Here is a 13,013-nt window from a genome sequence, read left to right on the forward strand (position 1 = left end):
ATTTACCAATCGAGAGCTTATTGAAACAGATTAAGGACAATCGTCGGGCGGATAAGATTTCGGCCGGACCCCAGTCGCATATTCTGGAGGGCGTCACATGGGACGAGGCGAGCCGACTCAAGGATGCAACGGTCTCGCAGGCCGGCGACCATGTCGTCATGATGGGTGCCGCTTCCAAGGGAATCATCCAGCGTGGATTCCAGCACAATGCCACGGTGTACAAGGCCCCGTATGCCAAAAATCCATTCGACAATGTGACGGACGATGAACTCAATGAGTACAAGCGCACGGTGGAGCGCAAAAAGAAATCGGTGCATGGCGAATGTAAGTTATCATCTCGAAAAATATAACATATGTATCTATCTGTATCAAACATTTTATAACATGTTAAACTACTTTATGCAGACACGGACACAGATTTTTCGGAATCAGAGGCGGTCCTGCAGGCGGGGACAAAGAAATACCCTCAAAGCGAACCAGAGACCGGTATGTCCACTATTTACAAACTATTCGCAATTCCAGCAACTAATATGCATCTCCTATTTTAGAGCACCAGGTCATTGAGATCCAAACACAACAGGCGCCAGTGCCAAGGCAGGCAGAAGTCGTGCTGAGCGATGGTAAGTCCATTTGTGCGCTGCATAGTGTACTTTACATTGTTTATATCTACAGTTAAGATTATTTAAATCACGCACACTCTAAAACATTTCAAGTACACTTGTCCAAGAGTTATGTCTTTTCCCAGTCATCCTGTGGACCAAATTTAAATTTTTTTATACTGGTTATGTTTTGTTATTTTGTTTTACCCCATTGTTATCCCTTTTGATGCATTTTTCTTTTTGGTTTACTTAGTTTTTGTTTATATTTGAATTATTATTTTATTAATTATTTAGGTCTTGATAATGCTATTATTTTTATTAGGTATTTTAAGTAGATTTATACTTATTTTAATTACTTTGTAGTATTATTTCCTATTTTGAATTTTTGGTATACATATTTAATTGGATTCCTAACGTTTAGTAATAACATTCTTTTTATGCCATTTTCCCTCTTTTTTCGTTTATTTTATTTGCTGTACTAAAATTACCAATACACACACTTAAAACACTACACACATTTCAATTGATACCAACACAACAATTATTTATTGTAGTCAGCAAAAAAATACTTGTAGCAATTGATGCCGTAACAACTTCATTTCTGTAAAAACTACAAAATTGTTAAACTTTTCTATTTGCTAAACATTTCCCTTTTTATACTGTCATGTCACAGTTTTAATTTTGTTATTCAGTTATTTTAAATAAGTTTATTATTGTGCAACACAATTGACCCTTATCCAATACTTCCAAGGAACCAACTGTTGTACGGCGTGTATCAAATGATTTTTAATTTCAACAACCCACAATACGACAGTACAGCAACAGATACTGCTACAACAAAAACATTTAATTATTGTAGAAAGGCTGCAGTTGTAGTTATTCCTTGGTTTTATAAAATTCTACTTTTATTTCCCGAATTTGGCAAGTTGTAAATCAAAATTTTCACTTTCTATTGTTTCAAATAGGAAGAAAGCCCAAAACCAAGTAAATTGGCAGCTTATTTAGTTAGCATTCATTGAAAAGCGAAGTGTGTGTGTAGGTTCACTATAAAATAAACCAGAAATGTATAATAAAACGAAAGACCAGCAACCAACAACAAGAAGCAACCGAAGCTCTCAACAGAACACAAAATTCTACTACTACTACTACTACTACCACTACTACTACATCCTACATTTTCTACTACTACTTCTGCGGCTGCTGCGCTCTATAACACAAAAATAAACCAAATAAATAATAAGCAGTTTAAAAAGAAAACCCCTTTTGAGTTGGAGGTGAGTGCAGCCCCAAAGGTTTAGTGTGTAGTCAAAAAAAAAAAAATCAATCAAAATAAAAAATCAAGCCAATAGTTTATAGAAAAAAATGTTCAGCATAACATAAACATAAACATAAACCACCTGCACACTAAACCCCATTCAACATGTCATGTTAATTATTGCCGAATGCTATTAGCTGATTTACCTTATTCGCTGTTAGCCGATTTTCGTTGGGATTTCTCCGTGCTGACTACTTTTACATGTTTTTAGTTTTAACTGCAGCTGTTTTCTGTTGATTGCTTCCTTAGTTGCCTAGCCAGCTACATTAGTTGACAACTAATACCTGTCTATACTTTTGAAGCATGCTTAATCGATACTTAACTCTAAAACTCATGCATCACTACGTATTTCTAGTTTAAGACACACATTTACGTCTGTTTCACATTTGTTTAGCGTGTATTAGTTGCGGATATTTGACGCTGAATATGATTTTTTATAATTTAATTTCTCAATACTATTTTAGCCACAAATAGTTTTATAAACGGCGAACGCTCTCACACAGCCACAAATCGCAAGCCGCCAACTGGCCGAGGTAACGAACAAGACCCGATTGAAAGAAATAACCCCCTTACTTACTTCTTGCGCCCTTCAATGTACTCAGGCTAAACGCCACCTGTATATAATCTCTGATATAATACTCGTTATTCGGTGTATATTTACTATATAACCCCCATATAATCCAATAGCCCCTGGAAGTACCTTGTTAATGGCGTATTATTTTGTTATATAACCCACATATAATCCACAAATCCATGGCAAATAACGGTTGCACTAAAACTAATGATTGATAATATCATCATAACGAAACTCTAGAAATAATTCACTACGGCTTACAGTTCATTCCATTGGTCTGCGAAAAAAGATATTTCATTCTGAAAAATTTGTTTTAAATCCAAACCGGTACTGGATGTAATAGAACGTTTCCATTTTCAGGTACATTATAATGATTTAAATATTCCAAACCATTTGCTAGTGATTCTTTTTAGGTCTCTGACTTTTACAATTGAAAGATTGTAATGATTGTTTTTCAGATTTATGGATATGTATTTCAGTACGCATTGCCTTTATGTATGTATTTCGAGTGCCGCACTGTTCAAGATGCTGGCTCCGGACTTTTCTCTAGCTTGTGACAAATACTTACTGACCATTTTTGGCTTTTTTCCTCCTCCCCACCTTGTTATCGCGTTGACTAGGAGATCATAACAATAACGAATCTCAGATAGATGAAGAGGACAAGGAGAACCAGCGGCAAGGGCGGGATAGAAACTTGTCCGGTAACAGCAGATGCCGCCGCGACTTGTTCCCATCCCTCGTCGAGGATCCTGTTCTGCCGTCGGAGCAGCTCTATTCCTATGTTTATGCGACTGCTGCTGCCTTGGGTCAGTGTGTCCAACCGCAGGTGTGCTCCGCTTTGTTGCGGGCTCTCCATTGCGAACAGCTGGGCTATTTGGCCAGTTGTTATCGTGGCGCAGCAGGACACTCGAATGCCACCACCTCCAGTACATGCACTATAACTAGCGCCACGGGTTCTTCCAACGCCTCCCGTCGCCCCCTGCGACAGGCTAATTTGCAGCAACATACTCCCTATCGCACCGGTTCCCATTTCGGATTCAATTCACCACGCCAGCAACCGCGCACTGAGCACAAGCATATTCCCCGGGATCGGGAGCAGCCGGCCTTGGGCTATCGTCCCATGCAGCGGGGCATCAGCTACGAGGAGATCTTTGCCACACCACGCTACGATCAGTTGTGCCAGGCTTGCTTTGACAAGCTGCTGCGTCTCAAGCCGGAGCTCCAGAAGGCTGCTAGCAGTTGCGCCGAGGAACAGCTGACCAGTAATGGGAGCACTCCCATGCATCGACGGCAATTGTCAACACTTCCGGAGTTATCTGATAATTTCGAAAATATATTAATGCTGCCAGAACGTCCGAGGATGCAACGGAATGCCAGCACCCAGACACAAGGGTGCTCCGTCTCCTCGTCCACCAACAATTTTCTCAGTCAAATCGAAAAGTTCAACTTCTCGGAAGAATCAACGAATGTGAACTATTCACCAGGTCTAATGAACAGCGATATTAGTGTTACGGGTTTGATTGTAGAGCCGGCAACTTCAAGTGCTGGAGCGAGTGCCACAAGTGTTGCTCCCCAAAGAATTTACCATACGGAACAAGCAGACATTACCGAAGTTTGGAGCTTTGGTCGTTGGTTGGAACCGCAAGACAAGATGATAGTGAGCAATGCATATGAGTTTGTCCAACAGCCGCTTACCGAGCATCGCATTACTTTGGAGGTAAAGCAGCATTTTCCCACTGGTCAGCTCGACCGCCAATTGATGTCTCGCGAAGAGCGTCAGCGTCGCAAGTCTGAGTTCCAGGAGCTGTGGCAAGATCACGTTGAATACTTTGGGGCCAAAGAACAAATGCAGCAGCAGCAGCAGCAGCAGCAGCAGCAGCATACACTTGAAACTTTGACACTCGATGAGCAAGAAGAGCAGTCTCTAAGAGCCCATGATTGGATGGACCAGGATCTAGAGTTGATGCAAGGCGATCCAAAAGATCCTGAGTTGGATGCCGAGGCCTATAATGAACACTCTAAAAATAGCCAAGATGAAACCCTGACAGAGTCGAGCTATGAGCTCCCAAAAGTTTTGCAGAAGTTCGAGGAAAGTCTCACACTAGCCGGTGAAAACCTAGAGAAGCTAGTGGCCACCGCCAAGAAGCTACAGGCACTCGACACCACCGATACTTCAGCCGTGACTACCAGCAGTTCCCCTGTTGAAAGAGACCCAGTCGAAGGTAGTTGTCTGTTTCGCTCGATTAGTTTGGAGAACATTCCCAACGCCGATGATACTGTGTGCATACAGGAACCAGAAGTTGTCGGGTCCATTAACTCCAGTAACAGCAATCACAGCGAAGTGGAGATTGTCCATGGTATACCCATCAATTTGGAGCAGGAGGAGAAACGCGATGACGAGAAGCCCGTGACTCCCAGTTCAACGGAACCAGAGGAGTCCACTGACAAAGAAAAGGAGCGTGATGACGAGAAAGACATAGATGAAAATGACCTTGAGGTGGAGGCCGAGATCCAAGAGATTACGGGAGAAACCCCAGAAGTTTCCAACGTAGATCCCGATTCCGATAATCAGATTTTCACTCCTCTAGAGCGTGAGGTTCTGCAGCGCATCGAGGACGACAGACTTGACGAGCGGGAGCCCATTTTCGGGAAAATTGACCAAAGTATTCGCAACAAGATGACGCCCAAGAAGCTGCAAGACTTGGTCAGCGAGGAGATCTTTTGCACTCGCACGCTCATCTATCCATCTAATCCAAGCACACCGCTGCCGAAAGTGGCTCTAGCTGACACCACTTTGACTCCGAGTGGCTCTTCTCTGTCAGCCCATAATATCAGTGCTCCCTGTAGTTCGATGGCCCACACTCACCTTACTACCCGACCCACGCCTCGCATGTCGCGATCATGGTCGGCGGATGAGCAAAGAGACGAGGAGAACAATGACGAGGAGGAGCTGGTTATAACTGAAGAGGAGACTCCTCTGGACCGGATCATATCCTCGACAACTTTTGTGTGCCGAAGCAGTCCGCGCAGAAAGCGCAATTTTATTCAGGAGAACATACGCAATGCTAGCAGACCAAGAAGTAACGTCGGTGCGGTTAAGAAACACAGGAGCACACCAGTCACAAGTCCCAGGACCATATCGAATCCCTCGTCGGTGTGTGCCTTTCAGTGTGGCCAGCGGGATAGTGGCGCCCGTCTGTGGGTGTCCATGCCAACGCCTCCTCGGCGAGCCTCTGGTCAAAAGCGTGGCAGCACGACGAGTCCTGCACACGCTTTGTACTCCGTTCGGGGTGGCCTGTCCTCTCCGTTCGCCAAACGTCGCAAACCCATGGTTATTCTTCCGCCTCTACGTGGAGGCAACTGTTTGCAGAGTCCCAATCTCAACTCGTCTTTTCTATCGCTACATCGCACTCTTTCCAGCAGCACATTCTTTGTGCGGGGCGAAGAAAATGGCGAATCGGATAACATATCCACGAGCACCTTTCAGATGGATGGAAGTCAGGAGGAACAGGAGAAACAGGAGGGGGAGGAGGACAATCGAAATCCAAAGGAATCCCCGGCAGCGCATGATCCAGCAAATGCCACTAATAGCTCCGTGTACTACAGTGCGAACGACAACACGAGAGAGGAGACAGAATCTTCACAGACAAGCACAGAGACAGCGGAGGAGAATGCTGGATCTGCCATGCTAACTAAAACACCTTTTTTGCCAGAGACCTCTATTACCAACACCATTTATGCGAGTTCCTCTGACAAGTCTTTGGATATTCCGATGAAAACTAACTATCAAACAGAAGACTTGTGCTCTCAGAAAAACAAAATGGAATTAAGCAGGGTATCCCAGGATATAACCGATCCGGAAGTATCCAGCCAACTTGTAGATACAGCATCTTCGGCAGAATTCACACGACTAGCAGGTGGATCAGAGCGTCAACAATTTTCTACGAGCACAATAGAGATTGAACATCGCGAAGAAGGGGAATCCCCATCAGAACAGAAGATAAAGCATAAGAGTAGCCAGTCCAGTAGCAGTTTCGAAAATGTCCTTTCCTCAGCTAACGAGCTAAATAGAATGCCCAGAAAGAACGATGAATATGACAGTAGCGATGATTATGACGATGAGAAACTTATTCGGGTGATAAAGGCCACTGATGAGGATATGGATATGGATATGGTTGTGGTTATTAATGACGATGAGCCGACGACCTCAAAAGCGGCCGTGACTAAAAATCGACAGAGCGGCGGAGCGGAAACCAAGCATAATTCCTCTACTGAAGATGAGGATGTGGTTATCTTGGACACAGTTTGCACTGTGCATGGTTTGGAGATGTTTGTGCGGGAGGCGGAGCCAAAACTTCAAGCGAATTTGTCATTTGATAGTTTGCCAAATTTCTTAGACAAGTCGTTTGAGGAAGATGAGGAAGCTCATGCTCGAGAGTCTGTGGAACCAGAAATAGTTCAAGAATCTACTGAAACAGATTGAAGAAGGAAACAATAGCAACCCTAGCTTTGAAAACTGACGAATTTTTGTTTGCTTAAATATTATATTCGCTTGTGAATTTAACACAGCTTGCCATGAAAATTGACATTTCATTTTTTACCTTTGAATGTAATATTATTCGCCTTTATTTATTTAGAACTCATCTTTTATAATGTTAAGTGGTTGAACGAACAGAGAAAATGAAGTATACATTATATTTGTAACCTTTTACTTTAAGCCAGTAGTTGATCTACTTCAAATAAATAGTTTGTAAATTTGTACTAACTTTTTACGGTTAAGGGTTAATTATTTCAAAAGGATGAGAAAATAAATGTTTTATAATTTATATTGCAATCTTTCCAGTTGGAAAGTAATTTGTTATATTAAGTGTTAGCTGTAATTATCCCATCCCAATGTTTTGTGTTAGCTGTACATCCCGTCGATCGTGAACAGTACTTGGACATGCAACTGGTGCCCAGAATCGTACTTACAATTTTATCACAATGCACATCCTCCTGCCTTTTGATTCCATTATCGTTTTTAGCGCTTCTCACTTACCTGGCTCAAAAATATGCATTCCTATATGCAACTGAGCAATACATGTACGGTTACCTGAAAGGGGGACCATTTGAGCAGCATGTGTATGTCATCCACAAGGTCGAACCCGTCAGCAAGCACAACTATCCGCCAGTCCACGATGGCAATATGAGCCTTCATCAAAACGAAAGTTTTTCTGGATTTGTGGGCAATGCATCGGGCGTGGTCAACAGTACCCCCATTCGAACTGTTGTGGCATCAGTTTCGTTGACTGAAGAGAGGAATCAGTCCGGATCGGGAGGATCAGGCCTAACTCCCTATCGCACCATCTCTCACTTTGGCTTCAATTGTCCCCTGATGACGTCGCCAACCATTCTGCTGCATCCGGAACACCGATCCATTTGGCAGAAAGTGGCCGAGCATCGCGAAAAGGTGGTGTCATTCATCGATCTCACCACATTGAGTTTGGATAACCGCAAGATGCTTAATGTGGTCACGGCCAGGCAGCAGCCGCCCACACAGTCTGAATCACATTCACAATCGCAATCGCAATCCTTTGTCTCTGAGAAGCACATCCAGTTGGAAGTAACGCCTCCGAAACGAAAACAGCGGGTCTACAGTGCCACGACCAGCAGTGGACACAGCTTGGATGACGGTCTAGACGAGCTGGACTCCCTGATGAATGCCCTAAGCGTCTCTTCGCCTCGCAGGCGGGAGCAGGATAGCGGTCTGTACCGCAGCTACACCTTCTTGCCCAGCAATCATGACCTGCCCCAGGGTGCGGATGCCAGTGACGGAGCACAGGCTGATCGGGAGCGTCCCGAGGCCGAGCAAGAGGAGATGATTTTCCGTCGAACTGGTGACAGTGGCCTGGGCGATTCGACTGGCCGGCGTCCGCGGCTGGCCACCACCAGCAATGATTCCTCCACCCAGGAGGCCGAGGCCTACACACAGGGCAAACACGTCAAGTTGACCTTGAGCAGCAGCCCGCCCACGCCCACAACCACACAATCGCCGGCAACCATCGAGATTTTGATCAACGTGTCGCTGCGCAATGCCGAGTGCGTCCAAACGGTGCAGACGCACGAGCAGGAGTTTCGGGCCAAGCTGGAGAGGGTGATCGACGAGGAGATCCACTACATCTCGCAGCACCTTGCATACAAGCAGCGGCAGGCGGATTTGCTCCAACAGCAGGCGACACAGCGGGCTCCATTGGCCAGGCCGCCTCCTCCGGCGCCGCCATCTTCGTCATCCATGGTGCAGCGCAGCAATTCGGCGCCGGAGCTGTGCCACACCTATAGCTATGTGGCTGTGGCCATGGCCGCATCCGATATGTCGACCAAACATGATGAAACCTCGCCACAATTGCCGGCGGAGGGTGAGCCTCTGAACGATATACTCTGCAGCCTGGAGAAGGAACTGGAGCGACTGCTGAACAGCGTGGTGAAAGCGCACATGCTGCACAACAAGGCCATCATTCACGAGTGCCGGGCTCGCATCTCACAGTTGGCCGATGGATTGGCAACATCATAAATTTATTCAGAATTTTCTACATAATTTACAACTTTTCTTTTGTTACATTATTTCGAAATAACATACAATGAAAAGATTGCACAATCCTTAAATATGTATAGTAACCTAAGTAGCAGCTGCATTTTATACATCTTTGTTCTCTTAATTAAAATGTTAAGAGCGTAACTAAAGCGCCAAGTGGAAATGCAACATGTTAAATAACTCAAACTTAAACAACAAACATTGTACATTTAAATCCTCTAAGAATTTGTTAACTTTAATTTTAATTTTTGTCGAATCTTCATTTTGGTTTAAAATTTTTATAATTAAATACAATATAAATTGTTTTCATTATGAAACTGCCTATAAGAGTTCATAAGCGCCCATCATTAATTCAGATAAGTTTACTCTGTGTCCAGGTAACATATTATATTTTCATTTATTTGTTTTTGTTTTGTGTTTTGTGCATGTGTATGCTTGCTTATTAATATTAGTTGATCGCACTGCTGCATGTCCTTGTGTTTGATTTCCCAATCCCAAATAAATCCATTTATGTAATAATACACCCTCATCACCCGAAACATTTAAAACATTTACATGTTTAGTTAGATTCTAATTTGTGCGTGTCTCAGAAGGTGAAAGTAATGACGAAAATAATATCGAATACTATGTGTGCGTCCACTGAGTTACATTTGTAGGAAGCCCAAGCCATTTTAAGCTACAATAAACTTTATTAATTTTTTGTTCGATTTCTGTACCCCAGGTGAAAACGTACAAAATGGCGATCATTCGGAGGCACACTTGAGCACCTTCTCCCAGAGCAGTAAAGAGGTAAGTACATCTGATCAGATCTGTGGATCAGCCAGCAATCACTTTTCGACCTTACACGCAAGCGGTGAGCTGGTTGTAAACGGTGCAGCGGTTCATTTCATCGTTTACAAACCAAACCAGCTTTTAAGACATCATGCATTAAGCTAACCTCATTATGTTTACTAACCGAAGCGCAACCGATATTCTCACTGCAAATTTCTATTACGGTTCCAGGATGTCTCTACGGACGGATCACCCAAGAAAGACAAGAAGAAGAAGAAGGGTCTGCGCACACCGTCGTTTTTGAAAAAGAAGAAGGAGAAGAAGAAGGCGGAGGCCTAAGTTTGAGCCTAAGCCGCCGCCTTAAGCCTAAAAGCTGAGCAGCGCGAGATCAGTTAGCAAGGAGTAGCAATCTTGACACACCCTCCCACCATCAGCGGGAACCGGAACCGAGGCAACTAACGACAATGAAACTACGACAAAAATTATGTAAACTGTAGCCAGATCAGCAAAAGAAGCATTATGTAAGAGAGAGAGAGGCCTAAAAATAAGCAACAAATGAGCAGCTAAAATCGATTGAGATGCAAGATCCAAGAGGATCTCATACCCCGAAGGCAACCGCTTTCGCCCAATTCGCATTCACAGCTTATATCTATTATAATATAATTCTAATTTTTAATTAATACGATGGCCACGGCACCACCACCACCCTCCCCCTCCCCCTCCCCCCAACAGCAACGCAATCCCCACAATTTGTATGATAACGAGAAGGAGTTTGCAGATTTTCACGCAATATCCGATACGCCACTTTGTTCTATACAAGTAGCATTCAGAAATCATCTAAATGTATTAGCTTTTAAAAACAAACTACGTAAAAACACATTACATAGTAAAACAACAAATGAACAGAAGAAAAGGGACAAAATTCCCAGGCAGCTGTGTGTGCTACACTGGAGAAAGCAAGGATTTGTTTAAAACAAAGGCAGATTTGTTGTCTTTTGACACATACAAGCGTGGTACATGCGTATGTACACATAATACTTAAATGCAATATTTTTTATAAATGCAATAAAATCGATCGATGACAACAACCACAATTTGATATTTTTTGCATGTGTGTGTGTGTCTCCTGTCAATTCGCTTTTTATGTTTTTAGTGTTCTTTTGTTTTGTTTTAAATTCCGGGCAGCCACACTTTGCACACAAACGAATGAATAATAAATATGTATACAACAAGCAGCTATTGTATTAGTTTTTTATATAAATAATTATATATTTTTATGTACGTAAAACTGTTTATACATACATATACATATATATATTTATAAAAACCAATAAATTATGAAGAAAACGAAAATTCAAAAACACACAACGCATTAAGTCATGCGATTAATTAGGGGAAAGCAGAAACACAATCACAGAGAAGAATGTGGAAAACCCCATAAAATATACCCAAGAATCAAATTCCAGCATTTCTTTTGTAAGTAGATGTGCTTTGAAATCGCTGCACCATTTTACCGTTTCAAAAATAAAATTAACAAGTACTGCAACTAACTATATATGACTGCCATAGCATGTAAAATCTTAAGGCACAACTTAATCGCATTTAAATTTCCAATTAACTATATTAAACTTTAAACCCCGATCATAAGAGCCAGATAAATCGAATGTTTCTGCTTTTCCAGCCCAAAACCCACCCACTCACACACAAACTCACTCTATATAAACGTATTTCATGCATTGCTGAGCCTTAGACAAAAAAAAGCATCAAAACAAACACTAACGATAATTATATAAAGTATAATTCAACTGATTATTTGCGCAACGACAGAAGCTTATTTCTAGCAACTTTTTTGCATCATCTAGCGAAAAAGTCTGTATAATTTGTCCGTAGATTAACCTTAGAAATTTGTCAATATTCTCACTCTGTGCAAATAACAAAAAAAAACTTTTTGGAAAAAAGCTAACGAAAAGGAGGAAAGTTATTTCTTAAAATTCGTTTAGAGTGTAAGAAAATGCATAAAAAATATAAATATATATATTTAAATTCGTATTATACAAAAAACACACGACACACACGAAGGAGCAAACACATAATAAATAAAAACTTGAAAATTGTACAAAATTCAAAATCAAATGTTAATTTTTTATAATACAGTTGGTAAACTGATCATTAAAAGGTAAATTTAATCAGGGGTCGACCGAAATTTATATTGTTTAATTGGACTATTCCAATAATGAACAATGAACGTTTAAAAAACAAGTATTTATATAGATAAACAAAAGGAAATATTAATTTTGGTTTTGTTCAGAAATTTTTTTTTTTTAATTGGTAAAGTGGTAAACGTAATTTCCGATTTCATTATAAAATTTACAAAATTAAGTTAACAAAAAAATTGCCAACAAAATTTTCAGAAAAAACCGATATTAGGCCATAATATCTAAAGAATTTTATTAAATTTGCAATTATTAAAAATCAAAATAGAGCGTTTACTGCATTGCAACTGTTCATTAAAGCAGTGCCTTACTGTCGTATGTATGTGTGTTTGTTTTTCAGCGATGTGGCAACTCAGGTCAGCTGTATTACCGTTTCTTTGTTGTGTTTATATGTTGTGAGTCATTTGGAAACCGTGATAAAACCTCAGAATCGAAACAAAATTTAGTCTGCCACCAAAATTACAAGTATCAACATGTCTCTGGTTACGGATGAAGAATGGGTAGAGTACAAGGTGAGGATCCTTAATTTCTTGGCCCACCAAGCAATATCCCTCAAACGTTATCCTTATAGTCCAAGTTCGACAAGAGCTACGAAGCGGAGGAGGATCAGTTGCGTCGGGAACTGTATGCAAAGGCCAAGGCCCGGATTGATGAGCACAATCGCAAGTTCGAGAAGGGAGAAGTGACTTGGAAAATGGGTATTAACCATTTGGCCGACCTTACCCCGGAAGAATTTGCCCAGCGTTGTGGCGGTAAAAAGCCGCCAAATTAAATTCCAGAATCTCACCTATTTCTTATTTTAAATATTGATTTTTAAAAGACAGAATCTCTGTATTTCTATAAATACGCATTTATATGTTTTGAATGTTTTTTACCCACCCCCAAATAAACAATAAATCAGCTGTTTTGTACATTTTAAAAGGTTTTTGAATTCTTGTGTTCTGGTCACACTTGCCGGGGCCAACAGTTC

At 41.7% G+C, this 13,013-nt stretch overlaps 2 protein-coding genes across 15 annotated transcripts in view; both read left to right on the forward strand.

Moving 5' to 3' along the window:
- Positions 1-11,183, forward strand: part of LOC128256092 (protein hu-li tai shao) — a 28,030-nt gene extending 16,847 nt beyond the window's left edge. For 5 of the 14 annotated variants that reach the window (XM_052986163.1, XM_052986165.1, XM_052986166.1 and 2 more), the window contains 4 exons: positions 30-324; positions 406-486; positions 549-620; positions 7,513-9,376. In XM_052986163.1, the coding sequence (XP_052842123.1) occupies positions 30-324; positions 406-486; positions 549-620; positions 7,513-9,038 (1,974 nt within the window). In that variant the 3' untranslated portion in view covers positions 9,039-9,376. The other 9 variants (XM_052986167.1, XM_052986169.1, XM_052986168.1 and 6 more) reach the window with 9 other exon arrangements.
- Positions 11,184-12,394: 1,211 nt separating this feature from the next.
- On the forward strand, positions 12,395-12,956 carry LOC128256102 (protein CTLA-2-beta). Its single transcript, XM_052986190.1, has 2 exons — positions 12,395-12,555; positions 12,615-12,956. The coding sequence occupies exons 1-2, from the start codon at positions 12,517-12,519 to the stop codon at positions 12,813-12,815; spliced, it is 240 nt and encodes a 79-aa protein (XP_052842150.1). The 5' UTR covers positions 12,395-12,516; the 3' UTR covers positions 12,816-12,956.
- The last annotated feature ends 57 nt before the right edge of the window (positions 12,957-13,013 follow it).

This window comes from Drosophila gunungcola, assembly GCF_025200985.1.
Source record: "Drosophila gunungcola strain Sukarami chromosome 2R unlocalized genomic scaffold, Dgunungcola_SK_2 000013F, whole genome shotgun sequence".
Taxonomy (NCBI): Eukaryota; Metazoa; Arthropoda; class Insecta; order Diptera; family Drosophilidae; genus Drosophila; species Drosophila gunungcola.